The sequence below is a fragment of the Pleurodeles waltl genome, chromosome 4_1 (genome assembly GCF_031143425.1).
Source record: "Pleurodeles waltl isolate 20211129_DDA chromosome 4_1, aPleWal1.hap1.20221129, whole genome shotgun sequence".
Taxonomy (NCBI): Eukaryota; Metazoa; Chordata; class Amphibia; order Caudata; family Salamandridae; genus Pleurodeles; species Pleurodeles waltl.
The window spans coordinates 809,932,277-809,957,332 of NC_090442.1; the positions used below are offsets into that span (position 1 = coordinate 809,932,277).

General features: G+C 43.3%; 1 protein-coding gene across 1 annotated transcript in view; it reads right to left on the bottom strand.

Moving 5' to 3' along the window:
- CFAP54 (cilia and flagella associated protein 54) overlaps positions 1-25,056 on the bottom strand; it is a 1,075,777-nt gene that overhangs the window by 863,442 nt on the left and 187,279 nt on the right. Inside the window, exons 13-14 of the mRNA XM_069229529.1 lie at positions 20,415-20,500; positions 6,275-6,412 (exon numbers count right to left, since the gene is read on the bottom strand). Coding sequence (XP_069085630.1) covers positions 6,275-6,412; positions 20,415-20,500 — 224 coding nt within the window. The remainder of the gene's footprint in view (positions 1-6,274; positions 6,413-20,414; positions 20,501-25,056) is intronic.

A 25,056-nucleotide genomic window follows, 5' to 3' on the forward strand; every position in this document is an offset into this window, starting at 1 on the left:
AACCAAAGACCCCATTTCTAACAGTGTTCAAACTAGGGTCCTGAAAAGGAAGCAACACTCGCCCTAGAAATCTGTCCGCAGAGCGGGGAGGCATTGGTGGGTCTGTAAGAAATCTACAGCTAGATATTGTCTATACCAGATAATGCATTACAGAAGGTAAGTAACTTGATCATCTTTTAGAGACTTCTAGCTGGATATGCCTTACCTTTGAATAGATAAGATACCCAAGCCATATCCTCCTGGGGGTGGGCTGCGGGCAAATTTTATTAACTAATAAGTCCTGCAGGATCGAACAGGTGAAATGCCCATCCCCGCAAACCGGACTGTCCCAGCAGTAGTGTTTGACAAATGTGTGCAGATGTCCAGTACTGGGATGCCACGAGCAAACGCCAGGGTCGCAGATATTCATCTGGTAGAATGGGCCCTTAACCCCTCATGAGGCTGCTTTTTAGCTAGGACGTAGCGGATCTTGATACAGAGAACGACCCAGCACCAAATGGTTCATTACTGTGCTGCCTGATTTTTTTTGCCTCCTACATAGCCCACAAAGAGTTGGTCATCCGCCTGGAACTCTTTTGTGCGATCAAGGTAGAAAGATAATGGTCTTTTTGGGTTGAGCTAATGGAGTTGCTCCTCTTCTTTAGAGAGATACGGGGGAGCAAAGACAGTGGGCAAGGTGACAGATTGCCCTAAATGGAATGGGGCCATCACTTTTGGGACTAAAGTGGCCCAAGCACCACTTTGTCATGAAACGCAGTAAAATAGGGAGGCTTGGATGATAAAGCCTGCAGTTCACTTACCCCCCCAGGCAGATGTTATTGCCACTAGAATGGCTCTCTCGATGGTAACCAAGAGTGGACAATTGTGCAGAGGCTCAAAAGGAGCACACATGAGGTAAGCAAGAACCAGGTTCAGGTCCTATTGCGGCATGATGAAAGGCAAAAGAGGGAACAAATGGACAAGTCCTTTCAGAAACTTATATACAATAGGGTACTTAAATAAAGAGGGTTGGTCAGGCAGCGCAGGATGGTGGACAGAGCAGAAAGATAACTCTTAAGAGTGCCCAGAGAAGAGCCCTGCTGGGAAAGGGTAAGAATGAGGAGAAGAATATCAGAAAGAGAGGGAGAAAGAGGCATATACTGTTTTAGTGAAGGAACGTGTGGCTGGCAAGATAACATTGGACTTCGGGTGGAAGGTCAAAAGCTATGAACTGTCACCGCTCAATCTTCAAGCAAGGAGGCAGAGAGTTGACAGGTTTAGGTGCAGAACCCTCCCCTGCTGCTGAGACAGAAGATCCTCACAAAGAGGCAGCCTGAATGGAGGATCGATGCTCATTTTCAGAAAATCAGGATACCAGACTCTCCATGCCCAGTCCAGAGCCACAAGGCTAACTTGGGCATGGTCATTGCTGATCTTTTTGAGAACTCTGAGCAGAAAGGGTATGAGTGGAAAGGTGTACAGGAGGCCTGAACTCCATTTGAGACGAAAAGTGTCTCTGAGCGATAGCCCCCTTGGAAGCTTCAATGCGCAAAACTGATGACATTGCGCATTCTCTTTGGAGGCAAACAGATCTAGCCAAAGCTCTCCCCACTGCTGAAAGAGACCTTGTGCCACCTCCAAATGGTGGCGCCACTTATGATCCACGAGGCATCAGCAGCTGCGTTTCTCCACACTGGTGTTCAGAAAACTTGCCAGGTGCTGAACCACCAGGGTTATGTCCTGCTGTTCCAGCCATGTCCAGAGTCCAGAGCCTCTTGACAAAGTGTCCACGACCCCACCCCGTCCTCATTGTTGCAGTACCGCATGTGGTGTTGACCATGAAAACCTGCGCTAACGTCCCCTTGACATAAGGAAGAAATGCTTTCAATGCTATCTTGATCCCATGGAGCTCCAGCAAGTTGATGTGGAGTACAGATTCCATATGAGACCAGAGTCCTCTGATCTCCACCTCTCCCAGATGGCCACCCCATCCCAGGAGTGACTCATCTGTCACTACTGTCAGATCTGATTGGGGAAGGGAAAGGAGTCTGCCTTTGACCCAATTGTTGTTCATCAGCCATCACTGCAGGTGTTTTTGCAATTCCATCTGAGATCTGGACCATGTTGGAGAGAACCTCTGATGCTGGGCCCACTGGAACTTCAGGTCCCAATGTAGAGCCTGCATATGCCATCTGGCATAATTGACCAGCAGGATGCAGGAGATCATGAGGCCTAGCAGCCTCACAGTCATTCTCACCTAAATCCGGGACAGAGGCTGAAACATCGGTATCATAATCTGAATATCCTAGACTCGCTGCTTGGGAAGATAACCACAAAACGGCACTGTGTCCAGAACTACTCCAATGAAAGGGAGCATCTGAGAAGGAGTCAGGTGTGACTTCAGCACGTTTATAGTGAACCCCAGCGAATGCAGGAGGTAGGCTTTAGTCTGAAGGTGAGAGACAACAGCCTGGGGCAAGCCCACATTCAACAGCCAGTCTTCCAGGTAGGGGAACACTGAAACCCCTGACTTGTGCTGATGAGCTGCGACTACTGCCATCACCTTGGTGAACACCTGATGGGTGCTTGTAAGCCCAAAGGGGAGCACGGTGAACTGAAAGTGCACATGGACTATCTTGAACCACAGGTAATGTCTGTAGGCAGGCAGTATGGGGATGCGAAAATACACATTCTGCAATTCCAAAGTTACCAACCAGTCTCCTTGGTCTAGAGCAGACAAAACCTGAGCCAAAGTGAGCATCTTGAACTCTGAACTGGAACAGATTGACAGTTCTGAGGTCTAGAATAGGGTGAAGACCCTTGCTCCTCTTGGGAACCAGAAAGTAGTGGGAGTAACAGCCACTGCCTACTTCTGATATTGGAACGTTCTCTATAGCTCACTTGCCCAAGAGAGCTGTAACTTCTTCTCGTAGCAAGGACAGATGATCCTCTGCCAGCCATTCTTGTGTCGGCCTTATTGGGGGAGAGAGTGATTGGAAAGGGAGGGAGTAGCCCCTCTCAATGATCTGCAAGACACATTTATCCAATGTAATGGACTGCCAGTGGACGAGATGAAGTTGGATTCCTTCCAACTGGGCACCCATTGTTTCACAAAACCAAACTAGGAAGCCTTATATGCTGCAGCTGCCGGGGGGGGTTGGTGGTGAACGACTTCTGGCTACCAGACACACAAGATCGAAATGCACCGCATCCATGTCCTCGCACAGCTTGTGAAACTTGCGTAGGATTGTGGCTGACATAGGGCTGGTGTGGTGGCACACCCTTTCCGCAGCCACAAAAGAGGCGAAAAGCAGACTGGGGAGAGGTGTCACTGAGATGCCCAAGGACTTGGCCATAGCCCTCAAGTCCTTGAAGCGCTCCAGTGCTAAGTTCACCTTTTATTCAAAGAGACAAGTCCCATTGAAGGGTATGTCCATGAGGTTATCATAAACATCACCCAAAAAGCTGTATGTTCTCAGCTGGGTGTGGCACCTCAAGGCCACTCTTGAGAAAACCGCTCTCCCCAGAGAGTGAGTTGTGTCCAAATCACACCTGTTGGTGAACTCTGCTGCATCTTTCCCATCCTTCACTGCTTGGGAGAGAATGGCCTGGGCCTCCTACGTGACCTGTGGCAGCACTTGTGCAACCGAATCACATGGTGTGACACAGTGTGTGGGAATAATAGCCCAAAGGGCATGCAGTGTTCACCAACCACAATGCTAGGCTGCTATAAGAAAACATTTTCTTTACCTAATCTATCTCTCAGGGGTAGTGTGTTGGGTAAGGAAACTAAGATCACCTGGGGAGGGTGATGGCAGTGGGCGATTGTTCTGTTGACAGGAGCCCCTGTGCTGCACTTGGACTAAGTTCCCAGCAGGACATAAGTCAGTGCTTCATTAAAGGGCAACAGGGGTTCGGATGGGGAAGCCCCAGGCTGAAACACTTGGAGGATAGTTTTGACCACCTCAGAGGGAAGTTTGAGGTCAAGAACCTCCAGTGCCCTCTTCACCACCATTGTGTAAAATGCTCTCTCCTCCATAGCCCCGGTAGGCGGAGAAAGCAAGCCAGTATTTGGAGAGGTATCCACTTCGCTTGGATCTCCTAGTTCCTCATACCAGTCCAATGAAGTTGGGGTCTTTAACTGGTATTCTAAAGGGTCCAGTGACCCCTCCCACTCTCCCCCCCGGCTGCTCTAGAAAATGCTCAGGCAACTCCCTAGGACCAATAGGCACTGTCGGCGTCAAAATCAGCATAGAGCGTCAGGAATGAGAATGGGGCTGGAGCCACCGATGGCGCCGGGAGTATCGGCCTCTGGATCGACACCAGAGAAGGTCATGTTGGCACAGCCAACGCCGATCCGAATCCGAGATCGGATCCGTGAGACCCCATCAGAGAGGAGCCCAGAACTGTCAGCCCTGAACCTGATGGGGTATTCTCAGATTCTGCAGGGCCCAAAGGCACTCCGCCGGGGTCGGCCGACTCAAATACGTGGCACAGGGCCACATAAAATTCCTTTATTTGAGCAGGGGCCGCTCCAGCTACCAGAAACGGGGGAAGGTGCAGAGTTGGGCCGGGCACGGCTACACCGAACCATGCCTGGAATGCCGATGCTACTCACTTGTCGCATTGGCTGATGGATGAGGTGAAGTCGATGTCCGCTTTGATTTATTTTTATTCTTGTGCCTCTTCCCTGAGTGTCCAGAGGACCTCGAGTGCGAGGAAGAGGACTTGGGGCTACTGGAGCGGTCCCAGGATCTTCTTCTTGATCAGGATGAGACCTCCTAGGAGTTGTGCTAGCTGCCATTAACTGCCGGGGCGCAAGCAGCTTTAGAGACCACTCCCTCAAAGCTTTCGGCGCCACAACCCAGCAGTGCGAGCACGACTTCGAGTCATGGTCAAGTTCCAGACACCATAAGCACACCAAGTGAGGGTCTGTGGCTTGTGACTTCCCCCAGGCAAGGATTGTGTTTGCTACTTGAGTAGGCCCTCCCCCCCCCCCCACTCAACTAGCAACCGAATTTCCTAGAAAAGCTAAGTAATATGAAACCTAGAAGGTGCAAAAAGCTTCTATCTGCAAAATCCTGAGCTGGACGGTGTATCCAACAAATGCTAGGTAAACGCCTACACAAGAGCTCTGACTTAAAGAGGAATCTAGGAGCAAAAAGCATAAGCAATCCATCTCTTCCATTCTTTTGTGCTAGATCTTGCACTCTCGCTACCTTCGGTTGTATTTGTGCCATATTTGCTTGGCTCGTCTGACGCAGACACATCCAAATCCTAGCCACAACCTAACAAGTCTTTGGATGCAATCGGGCTATATCCACTCGTTTGGCATTAAAATGAGCATTGTAAAATTAAACATCTTGTTATGGTTCAACAACAAGTGACTTAGGACTCTATATGAATCACTCACTATTTAATATTATCGCTACAACAATCAACTTATAAGATATAAAAGGTATGCAGAGATATAATAAAATAGAACTATAACAGCAAAAAGACTGGCTACATTTGTAGGCTGTGCAATACAAAAACGACCAATTGCCTTCATTAATGTCCTACTTTTCCCTCCACTGATAATTAGGATTGCCTGCTGCAGTGACACACCGAGGCCCAGGATTGGTAGGCAGTATTACTCTATGAGGCATCCAGTTTTCCATGACACATTTCGCCAAATAAAGCATAACAGAATATGTCCCATGAAAATAGCTCAGAATTTGAGAATAATCAGATGACACTGATGTGTTAACACAGACTTCTGAAGTGATTTCCTCTTCGGTAAAAGCTACCAATGGTGCGGTGATAGAGCACTTGCAAATTGATGCAGCCAGTGGTACTGGAATTTCCCGGTGCAGTACTACTACATCCGAAGTAGTATCACGACCATCAGAATGAGGGCTCACGGGTAATAAGCGTTGCGCTGGCTGAATGAAGCACAATGAGACGTTGGTTTATAAATTAGAGCGCACGTGCCTTGTAGGCCGGAAGTGACATGCCAAAATGAAATTAAAACAGAGATTAATGCTACAATTCAGAACTTTTTCCCTTCAGACCCTGACTAGAACTCCTGTACAAAACTAGACAGTACATTTGAAAGTACATTGGTAATTTATCAGCAAATAGTTAAGAAACTTTATAGCATAGCTACATCACTCATACGACAAGACTTAGAGAAGTGTATATTTTTACACTTAGCATGCAATTTTCAACCACAGGCTAAGATACATTGAAATCTTTGTCATATACAATAGACTATAAATAGACATATTCGCATGGAGATTAATATGAAAGATACCTTGCTGTTTGCTTCAAATTTTTGGATAAATTTGGAGCGTTCACTGCCACTCGGCTGGATTCTATGAACTGGCTGTTTGCATCTCTGCCACAGAAACATCACCACCGTAACGATCAAATCTTTATCTGGTAGCCCAGCCTGAAATGCAAAGTCCAACTTTACTGCACAGAAAATGTGGATGTATCAAGTTCAGGTAAGGGGAGAATTTATAAATACGGTCTGCAGTGTTCTCCATTCTACCCACAAGCAGCGCCATGTAGGTACTCAAGGTAACAGGCACTGCAATAGGGTACATAATGGTTTACAGCTCAACCTTCAATTTCAGCCATGGGTAAACGGTGAAACACACTATCTGAATCCCCACCAAAGCAGTATCACCACAGAGGTGTTGAGGTTGAGAAAACGACTTTCTTTAACAGCAGAGGTGAAAACAACACTACTGATTGTTGAAAGCATATAAAAGAGTTTGCATAAAAACGAAAACAAGGAGGATCCCCATAACAATAAATTGTCTGATAAACCAAAGATGAGATCAGCTGATACATTCCCGCCTAAAATCTGATCCAAAGGTCTAATGTCATGGCTTGAGTTTTATCATCTAGTCACAAGGCATAGCTATCATTGCCTTAGCGGATGCAGCTGCACTAGGACCATGGAGTATGAGTGGCAACCTTCATCTAATTATTACTTTGTTTTACTATCCAACCTGGAGACATGGGAGCCCATTTCCTTCCCTTCACTAGGGTTTTCGGTATCCTTGATATGTAAGCGACCAATCTTATGAAATACCAAAAACTTGTACTTGAGGTCCTTCTAGATTTCAGTCATCAAAGGAGTTTAGTTCAAATAAATGGGGATACATTTTAACTTGTATTGATGATTGCCTACCTTAAACCTTAGAAATGGTGTATGTGCAAGCCTTTCGGGTAGGTGGAATTAGGCATTTCAAAAAGAGATATTGCCTCTAAAAAATGACAACGTCCAAGATAAAACAACTGCGGTAACCCTAAGGCTGTGAACCTCTATTTAAAGTCGTTTTGACGATCATACATGTTTTTTTATAAGATTACAAAATTTGGGCATGTACTAGGACACATTATCTTAGAATTGGCTTTTCTTATACCTCCTTATCTTCTCCTCCTTCATTCGCCACCTCACTTCCACACAGAGTGTCTCATGCTTAAAGCGGTTTGATCTGGACATGTCTGCATTATAAGCAAATAAATAGCCACAAAACCTTATTATGACTGTGTCCTGCTTTAAGAGAGGCAATAATGACAAATACCATGTTACAAATGAGGGGGATCTTTAAAGAGAAAGTTTAAGAGCTTCTATTTGCCCCAGGTATACCCCCAACCTGTCTTCTCTTGGACTAACTTTAATTTTTAATTCTCCTAGGGAAGGTGGCGTCCTTAGCCAGCACCATACACTCATTTAAAAATGTGCTTTTATTTCCCAGCCAGTGTAGCTCATATTAACATGCTATTGACCTGGCACATTGGCACAGTATCACTGTGAGATGTAAAATATTGTTAACCATTACATTGTTAACATGCTGAAGGTGTACAATCATTCCTGCCAAGCATATATGAAACTAGGTTAGGAGGCTGGAAAGTGTGTAACTTTTTCCCTTCATTGCCTAACAATCAATTTACTTAACTTCAGTAATGTCTTTTCCCGGTTGATATCATATTGTTTCAACATCTAGGGATGTGAAAGGAAGATATTTTAAAGGCCAAAATAAATCCTCTAAGTATCTCATCATACAAAACAGAATCCAAGCCTCCCTTTGGCCAAAGCAACAAAAGCTGTTGGCAGTTGTGAAAAATATCATTGCTCTCAGGCAGACAAAGAAGGAAGATGTTGGCTAGTTATTTCCAAGAGTGACAAACAAGCTCTTCTTGGTCGTTCTTGGTCTACAGTGGTAATCCCTGATGTGATCCTCTGGAGGACTTCTTGATTGACCGATGCACTATTGGCAGAAATATGCAGTGGAAAATGGATCTGAGCTGGAAGACATTTATCATTGACCCTTTGTGAAGGAACCAAAGAGAGAAGAATGTATTCCTTTTCATTTTGAATGAGAGGATGAATAGACCCATTTCCAGCCAAAACCAGTCTTGAATCTACTGATGAGAAGTTTGGCATGTGGTTCCCTTTCAGAATTCATCACTTTCATACTCAAATAATTTGTTTTTTGCACTCATTCCAAATGGTTTCTTACTAGCGTCATATTTTTGCCCAATGTCATTTATTTAGTGCTTCTGTACAGAGGTGGTTCCATACTATAACTCCTTGTTTCTTTATATAACACATGCCTCATGTATTTCTTATAATAATAATTTGTACCTTTCAGGTAAGGGAAAAAGAATCTGAAATGACAGATCGATTGATCCTTCTGAGCAAACCAACAATGTTCTATAAAATGCTTTCCACTGTCTCCTCAAGCAACACTGAAGTGACTTAATTCTCACCCTTAAGTGAGGAAAGAGGTAAATGCATGTCATTAGACAAAGTAAACACCGAAAATGTATTTCTTGAATCCCACCCACTCCACCCCCAATGCTGGCTGAAATACAAAAATAATTCTAAAAATGTCTCTCTGTAAAGGTGGAAATGCCTTTCCTACTATCATGTCCAACACAATCAATATAACTTTCAGTTGATGTGACAATATTTGGAAGCTCATAGAAAATCACAACTGAAATAAAGGTCTCATGTGCACTAGAGTTTGGGACAGGACATCGTCTGTGAGTCCCCTTTCCAGATTTCAGTCTCACAGGCTCTGTGCTAACCTACACTATTATAAGGGGAGATTGGACATGCTTAAGACTGATAGAAATTGACTTAGAGTGGCTTTCAGTAATGTTCAGTCTTAACCTCCTTGAAAAACTGCTCTCTTTGTGTAAAATATAAATTGGGAGATCTGGCCAGCATTTTCTTGCGTGGGCCCCAAAATGTGATGTCTTGTCTGAAACGTCTAGTTTCCTTCATCTTCTAGCTACTCAATCCCAGTAGTGTATCATAACTGTGCCAGTGCCCAAAAGCTGTTTTTGCTGATTGTCTCCTGAGCCTGTACCAGAGATCTCAAGGGTCATGACTACAAACGGGGTTTATTGCCCACTGTAAAGGACTTTTGCAAATTGCCTTGCTGGAGGAACTAAAGATTTTGAGATCAGTTGCCCAGCTTTTGCTGGCCCAACAGAAGCTGCACCCAAGTGAATTTAATGGCAAGAGTCCTTAGAATTGAGCACATATCATATCTAGGTATCACTGATAATAATGCCACAATACTGCTGGGTGAAACCTATAACTTGTTTTAGACATCAGTCAAAGAACCGGGTTGAACCCAGTGGTAGAAAAGGATATGGACTGGGAACGTGCATTGGATCATTTGGAGGAAACCCTTCTGTCCAAAAGCGGTCCTGTGCAAACTCTGAAGAAGGCAGTTTGTGAGCCCTCTGTGGATACCGGTGATTAAAAAAACCTGCAGAGCTAGCAAGAGCTCCAGGAAATCAGTATAAAGAACAGTCCAAAAGGGAGCTCCAAGAGTATTAGCCAACCTTTCATTTCACCATAGGTTCCAAAAGACAGTTCCTCTGGACCTTCACGTGGAGCCTCTGGCTGCACATGTTTTCTTGGAAGACACGCAGTGCATCTGGACCAGTATAGGCCACGCCTGTTGCGGAACTTGCCATATTTTTCTCACAATGAAACACTGCCAGTTTTTTTTTTTTTTTAAGGTTTCCATCCTTACCACTGTCTTAAATTTAAACTATTTTGTTGCCATTTGTTCTTTTGGACATGTCATAATTTCTTTAATAACCCTGTACTCGTGTGTGCAATTTTCATTATGTTTTAGTATTTAGATAATACATCTTTACTTTTTTAGAACGATGCATTTTTAACATTCTTTCTTTCTTAATGGCATTGTTGTTTTATAATATGGTACACCACTAAACCCTCACATATGTCTGAAGAGAAGAATTAGTAAATGGCCAAGCTAACATAGGGAACAAAAGGATACCCGTAGGAAAAAAAGTGCTTATTTCTATTGGCCTCCCTTTATATGAGGTGTGGGAGGTCCGTCACATCTTGCATCGTGTCTGTGAACTTTTCCTCCATTACCTTACCCAGTATAGGGATACAAAGGCTTTCTTAGTCTCTGGTGGCCTTAAAGCACGATAGTGTCAGACAAAATGCGTCCACCATCTTACTACTGAAGGGACTACTGCCATACTGAGCAGTACCTCCAAATCCCTCTTTCAATAAAAGTACTGAAATTTAGAGCCTGACAGTTCCTTCCCACTTAAAATACAGGCTTCTCTTAACTCCAAGTTTTGACGTTTGTGGTGGATCTCTCAAATTACAGACATATCAGAGGAGTAATAATGAAGCATAAATATGTTGTTGGTAGGATGCAGCAACATAATAAATTTAAAAGAGGTCAAACAAAATAATACATTATTTTTCAAACGTTAGACATTGAGGCAATTGCAAAAACGTTAGTGAGAATAGAAGGACCAGAGGTTCCTCATAAGCCTCTTAACCCACTTACACAAGGTTCTGCGCTGTTCATCAGATAATAATGAATCAGATTCTTATTTTGCATGGTATATTATTTTATTACTGATGGTTCAGTTCTCTTACCTCATTATTGGTGATTTACTTCACCTTTTTCTTCAGGTCATTGCACACTTAAAGTGGTTGTTTGATTCCTCCATTTCATCAGCTTACCACAGGTTGCTTTACTTGCAGAAAGCATGTATCTAAGCACTTTGATTCCAATCTACCATGCTTGTTTATGTAGCACATATTTTACTCTAAGGCTACTGAGCCATTGATATTTATAAAAGTCATCATGCAGTCTTTAGGGTCTGGTGGAGGGGAGGGCCACAGTAAGGAATGAAAATAAGTTACTTACCTGTAACTGTAGTTCTCCAGTATTGGAATATAGATTCACATGCGTGACCCATTCTCAGTCGTTGAGATGGGAGTCCTCTGTACCTTAAATTAGCAACCTAATGATAGACATAAACCATAAAGGTCCCAGGCCTGTTAATTTAGTAACATGCTAAAAACGTCTGCACCAATCAGGTTGCATCACCCTGTAGAATACTCTTGCAAGAAGCTCCAGTCTCTCAGATTTTTGAGCACGAATGAGAATATCTGAAACTGTACAAAGAGATAGAAGATGAGCTTCCCTGGAAAGGACAGTGGGTCATCTGTAAATCCATGAAAGTTTCTATACTGGAGAACTACAGTTACAGGTAAGTAACATATTTCTTAGTCCGGTTTTGGAACTTAGATTTGCATGCTTGAATCAGACTAAACAGCAGTAAAACTGTAAATTTTTCTTTTTTAAATGTAACACAGCTCCCCAGAGGACTATACAGTGTACATATAATAATAATTTAATAAGTAGTTAAATGTGCGTAACAAGTAACAGGATGGTAGGAATAAAGGGATGGCTCACCATCACTGGAAGGGATGTCTTAATATTGCTTGTCCCACTGTTGCATCATTGAGGACTGCAAAGTCCAAACAGTAGTGTTGCATGTAGGTATGCATATTTTTCCAGGTTGCTGCTTGGCAGATATCTAGCAGTGACACACTGTAAGGAAATGCCTCCTTGGCATGGTTACCCCCTGACTTTTTGCCTTTGCTGATGCTAAGTTTTGATTTGAAAGTGTGCTGAGGCCTGCTAACCAGGCCCCAGCACCAGTGTTCTTTCCCTAACCTTTACTTTTGTTTCCACAATTGGCACACCCCGGCCTCCAGATAAGTCCCTTGTAACTGGTACCCCTGGTACCAAGGGCCCTGATGCCAGGGAAGGTCTCTAAGGGCTGCAGCATGTCTTATGCCACCCTGGGGACCCCTCACTCAGCACAGACACACTGCTTGCCAGCTTGTGTGCGCTGGTGAGGACAAAACCACTAAGTCGACATGGCACTCCCCTCAGGGTGCCATGCCAACCTCACACTGCCTATGCAGTATAGATAAGTCACCCCTCTAGCAGGCCTTACAGCCCTAAGGCAGGGTGCACTATACCATAGGTGAGGGCACAAGTGCATGAGCACTGTGCCCCTAAAGTGTCTAAGCAAAACCTTAGACATTGTAAGTGCAGGGTAGCCATAAGAGTATATGGTCTGGGAGTCTGTCATGCACGAACTCCACAGCACCATAATGGCTACACTGAAAACTGTGAAGTTTGGTATCAAACTTCTCAGCACAATAAATGCACACTGATGCCAGTGTACATTTTATTGTAACATACACCCCAGAGGGCACCTTAGAGGTGCCCCCTGAAACCTTAACCGACTATCCGTGTAGGCTGACTAGTTCTAGCAGCCTGCCACACACCAGACATGTTGCTGGCCACATGGGGAGAGTGCCTTTGTCACTCTGTGGCTAGTAACAAAGCCTGTACTGGGTGGAGGTGCTTCACACCTCCCCCTGCAGGAACTGTAACACCTGGCGGTGAGCCTCAAAGGCTCACCCCCTTTGTTACAGCACCACAGGGCACTCCAGCTAGTGGAGTTGCCCGCCCCCTCCGGCCACGGCCCCACTTTTGGCGGCAAGGCCGGGGGAGATAATGAGAAAAACAAGGAGGAGTCACTGGCCAGTCAGGACAGCCCCTAAGGTGTCCTGAGCTGTGGTGACTCTAACTTTTAGAAATCCTCCATCTAGCAGATGGAGGATTCCCCCAATAGGATTAGGGATGTGCCCCCCTCCCCTCAGGGAGGAGGCACAAAGAGGGTGTACCCACCCTCAGGGCTAGTAGCCATTGGCTACTAACCCCCCCAGACCTAAACTCGCCCTTAAATTTTGTATTTAAGGGCTCCCCAGAACCGAGGAACTCAGATTCCTGCAACCTAAGAAGAAGAGGACTGCTAAGCTGAAAAACCCTGCAGAGAAGACGGAGACACCAACTGCTTTGGCCCCAGCTCTACCGGCCTGTCTCCCCACTTCTAAAGACACTGCTCCAGCGACGCTCTCCCCAGGGACCAGCGAACTCTGAATCCTCAGAGGACTGCCCTGCATCTAGAAGGACCAAGAACTCCCGAGGACCGTGTCCCTGTTCACCAAAGACTGCAACTTTGAAACAAAGAAGCAACTTAGAAACAACTTGCGTTTCCCGCCGGAAGCGTGAGACTTGACACTCTGCACCCGACGCCCCCGGCTCGACTTGTGGAGAACAATCACTTCAGGGAAGACTCCCCGGCAACTGCGAGACCGTGAGTAGCCAGAGTTGCCCCCCCCCCTGAGCCCCCACAGCGACGCCTGCAGAGGGAATCCCGAGGCTCCCCCTGACCGCGACTGCCTGCTTCTAAGATCCGACACCTGGTAAAGACTCTGCACCCGCAGCCCCCAGGACCTGAAGGATCCGAACTCCAGTGCAGCAGTGACCCCCAGGAGGCCCTCTCCCTTGCCCAGGTGGTGGCTACCCTGAGGAGCCCCCCCCCTTGCCTGCATCGCTGAAGAGACCCCTTGGTCTCCCATTGAAACCTATTGAAAACCCGACGCGTGTTTGCACACTGCACCCGGCCACCCCCGTGCTGCTGAGGGTGTACTTTCTGTGTGGACTTGTGTCACCCCCCGGTGCCCTACAAAACCCCCCTGGTCTGGCCTCCAAAGACGCGGGTAGTTACCTGCTGGCTGGCTGGAACCGGGGCACCACCTTCTCCATTGAAGCCTATGCGATTTGGGCACCACTTTGACCTCTGCACCTGACTGGCCCTGAGCTGCTGGTGTGGTAACTTTGGGGTTGCTCTGAACCCCCAACGGTGGGCTACCTTTGACCCAAACTTGAACCCCGTAGGTGGTTTACTTACCTGCAAAAACTAACAAACTCTTACTCCCCCCAGGAACTGTTGAAAATTGCACTGTGTCTAGTTTTAAAATAGCTATTTGTGATTTATGTGAAAACTGTATATGCTATTTTGATAATTCAAAGTTCCTAAAGTACCTACCTGCAATACCTTTCATTTGAAGTATTACATGTAAATCTAGAACCTGTGGTTCTTAAAATAAACTAAGAAAATATATTTTTCTATACAAAAACCTATTGGCCTGGAATTGTCTCTGAGTGTGTGTTCCTCATTTATTGCTTGTGTATGTACAACAAATGCTTAACACTACTCCTTTGATAAGCCTACTGCTCGACCACACTACCACAAAATAGAGCATTAGTATTATCTCTTTTTGCCACTATCTTAACTCTAAGGGGAACCCTTGGACTTTGTGCATACTATTCCTTACTTTGAAATAGTGCATACAGAGCCAGCTTCCTACACACACCAGCAAACAAAGCCATGGAAGTAATATAGATCTTGTAGAGTGCACACACACTTTTGTATGTAAAGGTCTGCCAGCTTTCCGGTGGCAATACAGAATCGCGCTGGAAGTTCATCTGAAGATGCTGCATTTTGATAAAGGAAAACCTTTTCTTGGAGCGCTGTAGGCTACAAAACGTTGGTTGGATCTGTGAAACTACTAGTTCTGTCCAAATAGAACTTTAAAAACGGTTTGATATCCAAAGAGTGTAATGGTTTGAGGATTTGACAAGATATATAATGAGATGAGAACCATGGGTTCAATGAAATGAAAGTCTGATGGGACTTTAGGGATGATTTTAGGGTTTGTGTGTAAAATAACCCTATCATCCATGAACTGGAAGAATGTTTCCTGAATGGTGAAAGCCGGAATTTCACTGACTTCTGCTTTATGAATGGGTTTGAATGTATCTTTAACGTTAACTATGAAAGTACAGTGCGGAGTTGCCAAAGCAGAGGAGGAGGTCTCACTGGTGGGAATGTTCTGAAGAGCCCTTTAACGAACTGTTTCATTAATCTAGTACACCACAGTGATGGTGCCTTGGATGATCTCCTAAAGTGAGAAATGGCTGTTAGGTGAACTTTATTGGGGGCATGAGCTAGGCCTGAACAAGCAAGGTACAACAGATAAGGAAGTATCTCTTCAGGTGAAGAGGAGACAGGATGCACATCAGCTTCTTGGCACCAAACACAAAACCTTTTCCACTTGAGGCAATAGCTTTTAATAAAAAATAGTGCTGTCTGCTTGAGCTCTGGCGACAATGTCTTTGCAGTCTGGTGGATAGTTCAAATGGCCAAATTTATTGAATTCAGGAGCCAAGCCGATATTCAAAGTGATTTGGGGTCTGGATGCAGAACCTGTTCCTGGCTCATTGCCAGCAGAGATGGGAGTGGTTTCAGCGGAGTATGATGTTCTTGTGAGAGGATGAGGATGTCCGTGAACAAATGGTGGCAAGGCCACATTGGGGCTATGAGAATTATCTTGCTTGGTTTTCCTGAGTACTTTTGGGAGGAGAGGAAAAGCGTATGCAAAAATTCCAGACCATGCGATCAAAAGTGCATTTCCCCACAACCCCAGCTGATGGTGCCAGCTTGAGAAGAACTGGCATTTCCTCTTTTGGGGGAGTCTTAGAGATCTCCAGATTTGGTTTGCCTCATTGGAGAAAAATCTGATCTAGAATTTGTTGATCCAGTTCCCAGTTGTGGCAAGATGTTTTCAGTCTGCTCAGGGTGTCAGCTATAGCGTTCTGATTCCCAGTTACACGTTCTGCACTTAGTAGCACCTTGTGATGGTGATGAAGGGACTATTCCCAGATCTGTTGAGCCTCCTGGGATAGCAGGTGACATTTTGTACCACCTTGCTTGTTGATGAAGTGCATCATGGTTGTATTGTCTGTCCAAATGTGTTCTGTTGAGTTCTATACTCTGGTAAGGAAAGTTTGTAAAACTAGATGGACTGCCTTGAGTTTGAGTAGATTGATATGAAAGCCATGATGAGAAGGTGGCCATTTGCCGCTGACCCGTAGATCCTGAAGGAAAGCGCTAGTAGTGATGACTAAAGGAGAAAGGAGAAGGCTGAGTTAAAAATGGGAGACTGATTGATAGATGAACTGGCTGCATCCACCAGATGAGGGCATTGACCCTTTCCAGGGTGACCTGGATGAGGTCTTCGAAGGTACTTGTAGCTTGTATCCATTGGATGTCTAATTCCTCTTGTAGATGACAAATTGAACTAGATGGATGCACCATCACATAATTCCCAATAGTGATTTGTAGAAGCATACGGAAAGTGACTTTTTGTATTAGTTTTGCCAAGGCCATTAATTTTTTGTTGCCTTTCTGTTGTGGGGTTCGCTTTGGTGAGCGTTGTCTAGAATGGCTCCTAGGAATGTTATCCACTGTGACGGTTGAAGGACCGACTTGTCTGGATTCAGTGTGATGTCTGGTTCATTGAACAGGTGTATGTAGCCTATTGTAAACGTCTGTGCAGTCTGGCTGGAAGAAGCTTTGACCAACCAGTTGTCAAGGTAAGGGATAATTTGATGCTTTAGTTGCCTGAGGAAGGCTGCTACAGGTGCTAAGTACTTTGTAAGGATGCAAGGGGAGAATTTGAGACTGGAGGGGGCGGTAATCTGAGCTGGAAATGGCTGCTGGCTACTGTGAATCTTAGATATTGCCTGTATTTTTGATGGATAGGGATATGGAAATATATGTTGTGTAGATCTAGAGATGACATGAAATCTCCTCAGTTCAGGAGCTGCAGTATATCTTGTAATGTAATCATGCAGAACAACAGTTTCTTGAGGTATTTGTTTAGATTTCTTAAATCCAGAATTGGTCTCCATTGCTTTGACTTTTTGCGAACTAAGAAGAAACGGGAATAGAAACCTTTTCCTCTTTGGGACAGAGGAACTTTCCAATAGCTCCTTTTTGAGTATGGGTTTGACCTCCAACTTGAGGCGTTTCAGATGTTTTTGAATGTAGATTTGAGGTGGGATCGAAGGAGGTGTCTCGATGAATTCCAATGTCTGGGTGAATCAAATCAGGTCTAAGACCCTTTGGTCTGTTGTTATTTGTTCCCAGCATTGGAAATGATTGGATATTGTACCTGTTACGCTGGGTGGTTAAAGGAGGGAAGTAGCTGGTGCCTGTAAGAGCTCATTGGCGGTGGTTGACACCTTTGCTTTGTCGTCCTGACTTTTCCCTTGAAATGGGTTTATTACAGGCCGCTGATGCTGGTTGCCTTTGCTGGTACTGGTGTCGAAACTGCCAACCGACTGAGGAATATGTGGGATAGTGGTATTGTTCATATCCTCCCTTTATAAGATGGTTGTCCTCTCCCTCAAGCACCCCGATAGGGCAGTTTCTTATATTGTAAGGTTCCTAATGACGTAGCCATGTTCATATGCGTTTTTATGACCTGGAGAGCCTCATCTATGTGTTTTACGAAAAGGGTTTCACCATCATAAGGTAACTCCAATATTTTGGCCTGGACCTTTGGCCTGAAAGAAGTAGCTTTAAGCCATCCCTGAGGCCATAACACTGCTGCCCCAGCTAGTTGTCTAAATCCAGTGGTACCAATGTCCATGCCGCAATCTATCATTTTTGATGATGTGCGTTCACCTCTCTGTATAGCTTTTTTAGTTTCAGCTTGTATGTCCTCAGGAAGCTTGTCCGAATATGGGGTGATATCGGACCACATTTGCCGATTGTCTGAGTACAGCCAGAGAGTTCGCTGCTCTTACTGTCAGCTCTGACATGGATGAAAAACACTTCCCCAATATTATCAAGGTGCTTACCCTCTTTGTCTGGGGGCATGGTTATTGGTGTGGTAGAGTTTCTGGATCTGCGTCATGCCATCTGTGAAACTACGGAATCTGGTTTAGGATGTCCTGTGACATGCTAGTTCATCCTCTGGGGCTTTGTATTTTTTTTTTTAGACGTGGAAACACTGCAGCAACTGAAGCTGGATTCCCTTATAATTTGTATAACTTTTAAGCCCTCATCCCAGATGTAATCAGTGATGGGCATGGCTCTAACTCTTTTCTTAAAAGGTTCCTTGAAGTTGTAAAGGAAGGACCTATGTCCTCCGGAAGAGGGATCCACAGGGGGTGGTGTTGGAGATTGTTGTTGGCAAGACATAATCATCCCACTCATTGTGAGTTTCACAAAGCTCCCCTTCTTCCCTTACTTCCTCAGATGAAGGAGGATCTAGTAACTGAACTACTTGTGGAGTACAACTTGCCAATGTCAGTATAAGCAATGGCGGGAGAGGTTGTGGAGTTGTTGGCTGCACAAGAATTGAACTTGCCAGTGTGTAAAGATGTCTAGCAGAAGGTGATGATGTAAGGAAACATCTTCTGTAGTGCAATAACATGATTTGCAAGTCTGACACTTGTGATGATGGAAGACACACCATCTCTTCCTGATTTTGTTGCTGTTGGTAATGTTCTCCGGAAGCATAACATTCTTGATCGTAATATTTGTCTTCATCATAATCATCCTCCTAACATTTAAGATGTATCTCTTAAGGGCTTTGTGCCACTCCAAAAGATCCATCGTCCTCGTGGTCTTCATCGTCAAGAAGAGGAGATGTTAGTAATGAAGACACCTTACTTGGTGATGTGTGAGCAGGAGTGATGATCTTTAACTTTTCTTTTTGTCTTATCCAGGTATTCCCTTGTCGTCGATGCTGTCATCGAGGTAATCAACTAGGTCGTTGGCGATGACTTAGGTGTAGCTGTGAGTGACGACGATGATCTTGATTTTGCTGTACACTGGAAAACCTTCATTGACTGTGTTGTAACTTCTAGCGCCAATGGTACAGGAGTATCGCTGGTCGACGATGAGGTCGTCGATGAGGCAGAGGCCACCGTTTATACTATGATGGTAGTTGCAGTGGATGACATTGACAGTGCTATAACTGCTCTCGTCATCAACGGCATTGTCGTTCTCATGTATGGTGATGTCGTCGACACTATATATCAGCGGGGCTGAGGAAGGTTTTTTTTAAAGTATGTCCAACCTAAGGCAGAAGTGTAGGGGGCTCAGAGAGAGATTTTTCATGTCATTTTGAGGAGTAATTTGGGTCCTTGGTGTCTTTACGTCCTGAAGGAAGGTCAGGTTTGTTTTGTGGAGACTTGGTTGGGCTGCAGTGTCTGAGAGAGGATTCTTTTTCAACACCTTTTTAGGAGGTTCCTTAGAGGAATGAGCCTCAGTAACATCTCTGCCTCTCTTAGTTGACTTTTTAAAGGAAGATTGAGATGAATCTTTGCTGTCTTCATCAGAACGTGGATCTTTTCTGGACTTTAGCTTTTGGAGCCACAATACTAGTCACCCCTCACAATCCTCCAATGTTTTAGAAGAGAAATTGTGACATACCGTGCAGTCCTTTGTCTTATGTGACAGATATAAACAATATATACATTCCTTATGAGGGTCATCGACGTGAAGCCTCTTCTTGCCGCAAGTGGCACAGGGCCTGAAGGGCACCTTCTTTGGTATGTCTGACATATTCGAAGTCAGTTTCAAACACCCAAATAGCAGATATAACAAGAGTTATGAATTACATATGTAAAATTTTGAATAGAGATATCTGTGAAAATCTTCTGAAACCAGTCTGCAACAGGTTCAGCTGAGCTGATCTCAGTGTAGACTTTTTAGCACAATGTGTGGTAGAAAATCCGAGGGACTGGAGCTTCTCACAGGAGTGTTTTACAAGGTGGTGCAACCTGATTGGTTCAGACTTAAGTTTAGTCCTTTTTTAGATAATGTCTATGACATTACTAAATTAAAAGGCTTATGGCCTTTACGGTCTATTTCTATCATTACATTGCTATTTTAAGGTACCAGGGACTCCCATCTCGACGACGGGGAATGATTCAAGTATGTGAATCTATGAAATACTAGACTAACACTGGCTTCATTGACCGAAGCCTTTGACCCAGCAGTCCAAGTGCCACAGCACCACTAAATCATAGTGGCAGTCACTGTGCGATACCATAGGGGGTGGGGCCATCACTCATTTTCATGTGTCCTTTTGTGTTCAACGCAATGCGATGCCATGCAAGGCGAATATAGACAGGGAAAAATTATAATGGCCCCAGCATGCATATAGAAAGCACCCTGCACGTTGGGCCACTTGAATTTTCTCTAGAGAAAACAAAATAAAAATAAAAAAAGTTTGTTGTGCAGCACAAAAATCTCCACATTTCTCAGAAAGCATATATTTATCAGATGCATTTCTCACTTATTGTGTCCTTCCTGGTTAGCAGACGAATATGCAATTGATGGTGGCAACTTACTTGTGAAGTATTACAAACACAAAGAAACACAGTTTCCGCCAGGATTATAAGATCATCCAACGAGCCTCCCGTCTGTATTGATTCACCTAGAATTGTAGAAAAATAAAACCAGGAACAAAATTACAATTGCACATAATCAAGAAATACATTCAGGGAATGAATATATCATAAAAATGTATGGCAGTGGGAAAGTCTCAGGGTCAAAAGAATATGATCATGGATGTGCAATAAATAATCTAGGATTTATTGCAAATATAGCATGTGATAATAATTAAGGTACAATTTATTGATGGCAGGGCAAAGGATCTCAAGAGAGACAGATAGATAGATAGATAGATAGATAGATAGATAGATAGATAGATAGATAGATAGATAGATAGATAGATAGAATATATTCACTGGAAAAACTAAGATTAAAGGGACGTTACTGACTTTTAAACTAATAAAACCACTGAAATTCACCCGTTAGAATTATCACAGGTAACTATAACTCATAACCCCGCCATTCACAATGTTATTTTAGATGCTACAGTGATGTTATAAATTATGTCATAAAACATGTCTTGAGTGATATAATATGTGAGGCAATTAGCACTGCATGTGGAGGGCACGAATTATAGTTACTTAAGCAACTGAGATGATTTAGCAAAGGGATGTGAAAACGAGATGCTGCTTATGCAATTGTCTCACTCTTTAGCTATTTTAAGCCCTGTTGTAAATATATTATACCTCAAATCATTAAAAATCCACACCTTTCCTCACCTTCGTCATCATGCCTGTATTAATGTCTCACTGCTCACTTAGTTCAACTGGAACTTCAGAAAATGCTTTAAATTCATAAGCTCCTATTTCAAAGAAATGTTGTTCAGGAGTGCCCCACTTCTGTCTTGAATTCAAAACCACAGGGCTTATGCTGCCCATTAGAACTTTGTGCTAAAGCTGCAATTGATCACTAGGAAGTTAAATGACAGGCTGCTTAAGGTGTTGGAAGTACATGTTTCAGTCTGCATGTCAGAATGTTTTACTGAAACGGACGAGGAAGATATTTAAAACCTCATAACATGTGTCCTCATTTTAGCTTTCTAATCTACTAATAATTATTTCTATAACAACAAAAATATTAAAATTGCTAATTTCTAAAGGAAATGTTTAAGTTTCTATCTTTGATTCCAACAAGATCAGTGCAGGGGTGCCACACTTTCGTAAAAAATACAGAATGTTACTGCTCCATTTGTTCATTAGAATACTATTGAGCAGAATCAATGGACAGGCTGCTGCTTCGTGAACTACATTTTCTAACCAGAATATCAGACTTTATCCTCACATGGCTGAGGAAGACAGTGTGAACCTATACAAAATGTGCTCTCATTTTAGCTTCAGGAGCACTTTCCATAACCTCTATGAGAAAATCATGAGAGGAAACAGTTTTCAGTCAAACATGGTTTATCAAATCCCAGCAGAGGATCCATTTTCACAGGGTAAAATTATCTTAGAAATACACTACAATTTTTGCAATTAGTTTGTTACCACCAACAAATGAGTTATGCTGCAACTAAAATCGTGTTAGCACCCATGATATATGCTCCTTTTTCTCAGTCTATGATACCAGCTTTCACTATATGCATTTCATTGGGGATTATGTACCAGAGTCTTGTAAGGGCTGCCACAACATATTGTCAATGTTGTGGCCATCGAATCAAGGGGGGTCCTTTGGAACTTTCCCCCACATGCCCCTTCCAGTCAGGGTGTGCTCACTCTGCCCCCTTATATTTTTTTAATTCACTTTCAGGATGCAGGGACCATGTCCCAGGGTCCTGTAATGGCTGCCACAGCAAATTCCTTTTTCTAAAATAAATGGCATCTCTTAGAGTTATTCAAGTATTTAAATTGAGTCCCTAATATTATATAATACATTTTTGGATAGATATATTTATCTTTATTTCATATATCTTTATTTTATATACATCATTTCATTATCTTTATTTCTTCCATAATACATTAACTTTTGGATACATCACGCATACCATATAATAATAACAATATGCAAACCAGTAATTCATCCTCTAAATAAAAAATGTGAATTTTAGCGTTAGAGAAATGGTGGTATTTCTTTTGGCACAATATCTATTACACATTGTGAAAATTAATTTCTTTACACTCTACTCTTATAGCCATTATTTTCTTATCTGTCATTGACTAGGAATCCATACTTGCTGCCATATTCATAGCATTCATCAGGATGGTAAATATTTAGGTTATATATAGATCACTTCATCATATGCAAGCATGCAAAAATATTTACATCACTATAGTTCATTTCTCTGATAGACGATACTGTTCTCTTTCGGGGGTCCTAAACATTCATGATTTCATAGACAACATTAAGATGTTTACCATTTTGCAACCCATTATTAGCAACATCTTTTGGTAGTACATCTTTAATTTGATCCACAATTCAATATGGATAACTTAACATTCAACTACATTTCATACTGTATATTTCATTTGTACATTGTACATTTAATTTGTTTGTTAATAATCACTCTTAACATGTATTTGTTCTGGAATCTTGAAGGGAACCCCAATTCTATCATAATCCGTGTTGTCAATTTATTCAAATTAATCAAATCCAGATAATTATTTAATGTACCTACTGTAGGAATTAATACTGCACATGTTTTTTTTGTCCCCTATCTGCCTTGCAGTACCCATTACTAATCTCTCACTCTCCTGACATCACCTGAGGGGTCTCTCCCATCTGATTCACAACAATACCCTCTTGCTTCAAACTATTTATCTTCCTCTTTCATAATCAGCTAGTCACTGTAATGGAACATATTCACTTAAAATAGTCCCATTTTATATAACAAATTATGTCTCTCTAGATGTTATAATGCTCATCTTAAATTAATTTATACGATTTTCGGATAATTTACTTTTTGCAAACTATAGCTAAAACATCTACATTGTTTAGAGTAGTTTGTATCTTTGGTTCTTTTGAATGGCAAATTATGAGAGGAGTAATTCAATGATTATATCCTCACAGGACATCATCATCTTACGTTCTTACAAATTCATTACTCGCCTTTTTATTCACAAAATTGCAGACTATCTCTAGTCAAATAGAGACATAGGTTCCATAGCGTTTAGCAGTTGTTTTATATGTTACCAAGTTCTGTAGAATGAGTGTACCTTCATCCTGAGTGGTTCACTATAATTTCTGTATTTCTACAGAGGGTGAATTAAAAGCCACTGAGAGTCACCAGTTATAGTTAACAGATGTAACTATTACTTGTGACCACGTCATGCACTGCTTATGATCTCACATATTATATCAGTGGTGACATGTTCAATGACATCATTAAGAACATCACTTATGACATCTGAAATTACATCACTGATGACAACACTGTGCATGGCATGGGTAGGTGTTAGAGTTCCTACAGTTAACTACAACTAGTAAAAAAAAAATTTTTTTTTTAATTTAAAATGTTACCTTTTAACTGGTATTTTCACCTAACTAAAATGACACTTTGACCTTTGGTTTCCAGTGAATTTTTGAGTTTTTTTTTTTTTAACGTAAATGTACAATATATAACTAAGTGGTGTTATTTTAAGTGACCTAACAAATTCCGTCATTACAACTTTCTGCCCGCCAAGTTGTAACCGCTGCGCGGCCGCCAATGCAGCCGCACTTCCGCGGTGGCCATTTCAACACACGGGAGCCGGCTCCAAATGCAGCGGTGCGATGGGTGCAGTTGCACCCGTCGCGCTTTTCACCTTCTGCCATGCAGACAGTGAAAAGCTCCATGGGGCCTGGGGCCCCGCGACTCCCCTTTCCGCCAGCATTTTCATGGCGGTAGGGGCTGGCGGGAGGGGGACTCGTAATCCCCTGGGCAGCACTGCAAGCAGCGCTGCCCTGGAGGATTACAACTGCCGGGACCAACGTGGCGGTAAACCGCTGGTCCCGGCGGTACGACCACGGCGCTTCCGCCGCGGTCGTAATTCCATGGATTGCACCGCCAGCCTGTTGGCAGTGCATCCGATGAAACAGCCCTGGCGGTCTTTGACCGCCAGGGTTGTAATGAGAGCCAAAGTATTTAAGCCTTTGTTTAACACTTTTCAAGTCATAAAATGCAGCAAAAGGACAATCCAAAGGGATTCTCGTACTCCAGCTCAAAAGTAAACACGTCCAGCTCAGAGTGTTTTTTTTTCTTAAGGGTAATGCGTTTAATGACCTAGGAAACACAGTGTTTTTAAAAACATTTCTGGGGTGCTTCTTGCATCCAACCACAAAACTTATGTTAATAGTTGGTGGGTGATCCTCCTTGGGTAGCACAAGAACTTAAATAATAAAAACACAAACACCAGGTAGGGCATTTTGGGTACTCTATCAGGAGTGCAGGGAATGTTTAATGAGTCCCCTCATGTCTTCCTATAACCAAGCAGCAAGGCCCAACTATTTTCTTTTCTTTATTGTTTTTTTTTTTTAATTGTCAGTGCCCCAGTCCCAAACAGTAGGACGAGGAGCCTACTTCCAGCGCTGCCAATTTTGTGTCCTCCATCTCATTGTATTGCTTTTGTGTTTGGATGCCCTGATCCCACCCACTGGACCCAGAGCCTTTTTTTTTTTCTTTTCATT